The sequence below is a fragment of the Cariama cristata genome, unplaced genomic scaffold (assembly GCF_000690535.1).
Source record: "Cariama cristata isolate BGI_N322 unplaced genomic scaffold, ASM69053v1 scaffold35292, whole genome shotgun sequence".
Classification (NCBI taxonomy): domain Eukaryota; kingdom Metazoa; phylum Chordata; class Aves; order Cariamiformes; family Cariamidae; genus Cariama; species Cariama cristata.
The window spans coordinates 2525-9626 of NW_009605003.1; the positions used below are offsets into that span (position 1 = coordinate 2525).

Consider the following 7102-nt stretch of genomic DNA (forward strand, 5'->3'; position numbering starts at 1 on the left):
TGGAACAATACTATATAAAATACTATATATATTTTATATGTATTATAGTTCAAAATACTCTCTATATATAGTATATAACTACATAAATATTATATAAAGTATTTTGAACTATAAAATAGCCTCTGTAAAACAGAATTTAAATTTAGGACCAGATCTTTCTTTGAAGAACTGTGCAAGAAGAATCCCTTTTTTTAATTAAAAAAGCTACAAACAGAAGCAAAACTACAGTCTGTAGCATAAAACTAGAAACCCTACATAATGAAATGTTAGGAACAGTGACCAAGAAGCAGTTCTACTCAAATGATACTTTAAAAACAATTAAAATACAGTACCCAAGAAACATGGCACAAAAGACAGAAGAGACAGGTACAAAACCTGTGTTAGGAACACAGTGTCAGAAGTGCAAAAAACAAAAAGGAAACTGATACAACGGAGTTTGGTACAATAGGTAAATAAGTATTGCAACCAAAACTAAATGATCACTTATTTTTTGACAGTGAAAACACTAACAATTTAGTACCTTTCTAAAGGCTTTTAATCAAAGCCCTAAAACTGTGGCTGCTCTTAAATAAAAACAATCTATGTGAATGCTACACACTGAAGTACAAAGCTTAAGAATTACCCTGCAAAATTGCACCAACATAAGCTTTCCATATTTACAGTATCTAAAAGTGACAGAACACAGCATGCTAGGCCTAGCTTATGACTTTCCTCACCAGTACCTAACCCAGGCCCAACAACCAAAAATTATTATTTCTCAACACACATTAAGCTTGGATTGTTCAGATATATTATGACATTTAAATATTAGATTCATGCATAAAACAAAAAACGGTGTCTTTGACAGACAAGTGTTGACAGGATACAAACAGTGGTCTGCCCTGTAAGAGGAGTGTACTTCTTTCTGAACTTACTCCCAAGACGTACCGATTCAATCCCACGTTATTACCTGGTTGTCAAGTCAACAATGTTCTTAGAAACAGTCAAAATTGTACTAAGAGTCACATTGCGCATACACCATTCGCTCATATTCAGACAATTCACTCTGTTTTTTGAGAGTTACCTCATTAAGTGAACGGACACAGAGTTAAAAAAAAAGAAAACAAAAAACAAAACAGAAGACATTCAAGTAAACAGCAACAACCAAATACTTCGAAAAGGTTTTTGTAAACTTGTCATTCTACAGGGTTTTGCAGCATTGTTAAATTCATTACTCATGGACAAATACAGGCAGGTCGCAACCCCTCGTGACAACCTGTCAAGTGTACACGTGTGATATAAGAGACAAGCTTAGTGAAGTGATCTACCCCTTTCCACATGCCTTGTTGTGTCCTTGCGTGTTACGTGTTATCATTCCCCTTCATGAAACGGAAATCACTTACGGATATCTTTATAAAGACAGAAAAGGACAGAGTCCATTGGATAGAAAGTTAGTTGGTTATTTACATCTGCAAAGTAGTTTTGCAGCGAAATACATCTACAGTGGGCCAGCTGGGATCCACAGGACTTTGTTTTGCTCTTGATCGACAGTTGTCATAATCTGAGTGCAAATGCTTGAAAGGGCTCCTCCCTGGACAATGCCTAGAGAAAAAGAAACACCCCCCCCAAATGAGACTGGAGCAAACAGTTATGACTAATTACAAAGAGCAGTCTTCTGCATTTTTCTGCGAAGTGTTTATCAATAGATCAGAATTAATCTACCCAATTCAGTATTTGCTAGATGCATGACCCTATTAAAACAAGAAAAAGAATAAACAGAGCAAAGAGGTCAAGCATTCAATATACAGTTTCTTCTGCTAGCTCTTAAAACAGCCCAGGGAAGTCACAGAACTGATGGCTATAATCAACTAAGACAACTGTTTTGTTAGAGGCCTCCACGCACTATTTTCAGAAGCATCAGGTGGCAAAGTTGAAGTCTAAAGATGGTCAGAACCTGCTATAATAAACCTTCTCTGCCCAGCATGTGGTAAGAGTTTTATATTTACATGGTAATATACATAGAGACTATAGCTGTAGCAACTAGACACTATTTACAAATATTAGAATTAAATTATGAGGCAGCTCACAGATAGCTGAGCTAAATAAAACAGTGGCGGGTGCTAGTCCAGTTCTTATTGTCAGCTACATTCAAGGAACAAAAGGCCAACAGCAAGCAACTCCTTGAAAATCAATTCAAAAAATAAATGAATACCTTGTATTCTGCCCTTGCTAAACATAACAGTCATAAAAAGTAAAATGCCAACACTGACACAGGAGTGGAAAATGTATTAGCTTTAAGACTTAAAAAGTGAGGAAGTTCATGACTTGAAAAATGTCATGAGCCTCTGGCCTCAGCTACCACTAACGCTGGAAAAATAGGCAGTCTTATACAGCTTAAGGTATAATTTCCATTTTTGAAAAGAGAGGATTTGATCTCACATAAAATATTAGTTGACTCTGCAGTATATACTACAGTTAACAGTGTCAGGTGAGTTTGGACACAGAACGTAGCAACCAACAAGGTCTCTGAAAGGTGGCAAACGGCAGTGAGGAAGCAATTCAGATCACACACTGTGCTCACAACTTGGTACAGGAAACAAAACCAACTTGAAAGAGTCATTAGTCAAAAAATGTACTTCATGAAGCAGTCATAGAGCTCAGGTCAGACAGTATGTCATATAGCTTCATGAGGAAGCTACCTACAGGCCTATCTACAGGCTTATTTTATGCACAACGTTACAATTTCAACAAGTCTAAATGTCAATGTAGTTTGAACACCAACCCTCTCTGACTACCAGCATCTGGAAATGTTGATGACAGCTGGAGTCCACTGTACTTGGCACTAACAGAGGGAGGCTCTTCCCACAGGGCATGTGAGAAAACACATAGGACTCTTGACTGATTGCTACTTTCACTATCAGGGTAAAATTAAAATAAAACAAATGACTTAACAAGGAGCAGAAGATAACATGTGGTGATGCAATCTGGCCATGTGCGTGTCAAGTTCTGTGAATATTTAGTATGTACCATTTAAATGAACATTTGTATGGCTATTACATACCAGGTAACTGATTTTGCTGAGAACGTGCAGCTTCTCTCAGGATGCACTGAGGTAGCTTTATATTAAGTACATCCCCTTTCCCTCCCCTGCACTTAGCAAGTACGTCACTAAATATTCCTGTAAGAATCCCATTGTTTGGGGGATGAAAAGTTGGGTTTTGGCTAGTTTAGTGGTGTTTTTTGGGGGTTGTTTTGTTTAGTTTTTTTTCTTTTTAAGTTCTGTTGCCATTCACATCAAGATGGCTGGAATTTTATCCCCGCTCTTTTGAATATACATGGAACCACATGAAAATATACTCCAAAATAAGCAGAGACAGTCTCTTTCTGTTTCTTCCTCTGGTAAAAATACACTATTAACTACAATCCAAGATTCATGAGATATACTTCATAATGTAAAAAAGGCCTCTGAAGTTGAATTTAATTATTCCAAATTACAATGCACGCTCAAGAAACCTTTGACAATTTTTTTTCCTTTCTTGAAAGATTTAAAGTATGTCTCAAATCATTCATTAATTTACACAAGGGTTTTTTTTGTTGTTTTGTTTGGTTTGGTTTTGTTTTATTTCTACAATTACAAAACATTCCTTACATGGCACAAAACTGACAACACTATGTCAAATTATCTTGACCATACTTCCAATACTACTGGCTTGTAATAAAACATTTTCAGAATCTGTTTAGGTCAGAAGATGCATAACATGCTAAAACAAAAACATGTAAAAGCAAAGGATGGCACTTATCTTGAGACTTCCTCTCCCAGTAAAATAAAACATCAGAGCATGAGTTTGCCAAAAGGGAAGGCAGGATGAAGAAAAGAAGTGCTCTTTGAAGGAATGTAGGATCTTTTGAATTACATTTAAATAGATTAAACTGCCACTGTGTTCCTAGTGAAATGCTGATTAAATACTAACCTGTAAAGTACTTGCTATACTCTTGTTCTATTTTTTGAGCTGTCTCAAACTGTTCTTTGGAATGTTTTTGTGTAACTTTGTCCCTCAGGAAGATTGGGTCTTTTTGCTCTCTGTAAAAAAAAAGAAAGAAGAAAAAAAAACCTTGTATGAAAGAAAAATTTTTTTTTTTAATGGACTTGAAATGATTACCTCCAGTTGGGTGAATGTGAAAGGCTAATTAATTTGCAAGCATAATCCTGTGCATAGAGTGCCATCTACTGTGTTACAGCAGTATTAGCATAGTCCTCAGGATCATTTCAGTACTAATAAATTTACTTGCTATCAGACCAAGATAGCATTCTTATAAAATCTCAGAGATTGGGAGGGGGTTGAGGGAGAAAGAATATAACTTCTTCCAGCTCATGTGAATTGAATCATCTCATATATATATTCCAGTACTCCCTACACAAAGCTGGGCTCAAGTATCACTCTTAAAGGCTTGAAGTATCAAGCATTGAGCAAATAGAGTATTTCTACATCGTCTTATATGACACATTTTTTGAGATGACCGGTTTTCTATTATACAATCTGTTGGAAATAAAATAAGGCAAAAATACAAAGAAATACAAATGGCAAAAAAAAAAAAATTAATTCCAATCAAGGTTTCTAACACTCTCCTCTAAATCTGACTCGAGGTCCCCAGTAGGGAATTCTGTTGTAAAGGAAGTAGAATTTATAATCAACTATTAAGGTCATACAGATAGGTACTGAAAAAATATAAGCATAGTTTCTTACAGGAGTGAGAAAAGAAGCACATCTTTATTACATAAAGAAAACCACTACTAAACTAACCTATCACTGCTGTGTAGCATCTCAGAGAATGCCAACAGAACCTGTGCTATATCAAAAAGGCTGTTTAGAAAAACCTTTGGTGCTCATAACAGGCAGAGACCATATACCACTGCATCTTGTTTTGATGACTGCTAGAAATCATTGCTTCTCTAGTTCAAATGCTCTCTATTATTTTCCAAAAAAAAAGTAAATAGCTCTAATGGTCACCATCCCATTTCCAAAGGGGCTCAAGACATGACAGTTCCATTTATCATTCAAGTGCATGATCCTACAGTGGTAATGAAATAAACCACATTGCTTTATGTCTTGCTTCTACTTGAAAGTGGTGACACTTATCTTCTTTATTAAATAGAGAGTCAAATTTACCTACAGACCACAGTATATGCATTCCATAGCAAAAGGGGATTTTCCTTGCTGTTTTCACTGGAGAATGAAGGTGGGAAAGCTGAGGTTATGAATCAATTGGCACTGCATCCACACACTTGGCCCCGCTGAGAAGATGAAGAATAGCTCTTGTCATGGTCATCACTTAATCCTCACTAGATCTCACTTGTATCTGTCTTACGGTTTAATAGAAGGGTGATCAAGAAAGATCTGAGTGCTTCCTGGAGTACGTACAGTTTAGTATACATTGTTTGATTTCTTTGAAAGATTCACTTAGTTGTCATGCAACCAAAATGAAGTTAAGACCATTTCTCTCACAGTAGTTTTTATGAGGATTAATTTCCGCATTTTAAAAGAGATTTAAGATGACTAGGATGAAAGAACAATAAAGGTAACAAGCTTATTTTAAGCTAAAATAAACATCCCTGAACTATACCCCTCACAGACTTACTTGATTTGTTTAGCATTTTTGTAGCGAATAAAAATTACAATAGGGTAGATATGAACACTGTGGAGCCGTTCGATGGCATGAGGAGCGATGTCAAGCAGACAATGACAATCCTAAGATCAAACGTAAATGCAAAACACTCATTCAGTTAAAGAGCACAAGCACACATGCTAATCCCCCAATCCTTCCCCTACTTAAATCATAGCAACCCAACAGAATTTTGCTACACATTTAGCATTTTGGGGCTACTGAGCAATTTGTACCCAAAGGATTTATAAAAAAAAGACAGAAGATGAAAAACTGCAATAAATTCCATTCACAGTACCAAAAGCATGCATTGATAGAAATAAAAGCATTTGAAGAACTAATGAAATGAAAACTCAGATTGAAATATATGCAATACATTTTTTTTCAAATTTAAATATTCATATTCATTTTCTCTTTCAGAAGTCATAAGCAAACACAAGCGTTATAGTAATAAGACTTTCTGTGTGGTCTGACAGAAAACTGTAAACAATGTACAGATTTTAATTAGCGTCTGTCTCCAGGATTATTATTATGTTTATATTCTATATGACTGTATTAAATCAAATAGTTAAAAAACCAAAATCCTCTTGGGGGCGGGGGGGGCGGGGCAGTAGGGGGTAGAATCTATGAAAATAATTTCTAACTTTAATAATACTATAAAAGAAAAAAAACCTAGTTTCTACAAAAGGTGAGCTTGCATAAAAATAATCTTTAAACTGTTACATGCCAAAGTGAGGTAACTTTTATTTTACTCAGCGGCCTGGGGAACAATTCTCTGAATGCTTTAAAGGAGGACAACCTTAACATAATTTCCACCCCCCCCAACATAGTATGACTGTATATTGCAAATTGTACAAAGACCTACAGCATTAAAAGCAACTCACCTTTTCTGTTATCTCTTTTATTGAAGCTACGGTTGTCACATCAAAATGTCCACTCCTTCGTTTATAATCAATAAACAGACAATCCTTCACACCCCGTTCAATTGCTTGTTGGGAAGCTTTCATAACCTCTGTTTCATAAACCAGAAGAGATCCACTCTCATTACTATTCCTTAGGCATAGAACAAGGCTAATGAAACAATGTCTGCACATTTAGAGTCTTGAGGTTTTTTTCCATGTTTGTGCTACCATTTAGTTCACTTATATAGATATTACTATCATGTATTCTAAGCAAGAAAAAATTGGTTATATTTGTATGCTTACCAAGAGGACATCTGCAAAATTTTCCAGGGGATTCTTTGACCAACATGTCTTTCACAGCATCAAGTAAAGGTCCTAGAATAAGGACAGGCCTAGGAGAGGTACAGTCCACCTTCTGTACACGCTGATATGCCAGACTTGCAGAATCTACACACACAGAAGATTTACTTACAAAAGCATAAATTATTTTCCTGGCATTCCTCAGATAAGCAGAAGCACCCCAACAGTAATTATAGAATCATAGAATCGTTATGATTGGA

The 7102-nt window shown here is 35.8% G+C and overlaps 1 protein-coding gene across 1 annotated transcript; it reads right to left on the minus strand.

Moving 5' to 3' along the window:
* Positions 1 to 751: 751 nt before the first annotated feature.
* Positions 752 to 6989, minus strand: LOC104158212 (disks large homolog 5-like; the record flags this gene model as incomplete). Its single annotated transcript, XM_009695797.1, has 5 exons — positions 752 to 1581; positions 3951 to 4060; positions 5617 to 5726; positions 6525 to 6652; positions 6846 to 6989. Coding segments are annotated over 5 exons (596 nt in total), but the record flags the coding sequence as incomplete, so codon positions are not given.
* Positions 6990 to 7102: the final 113 nt, after the last annotated feature.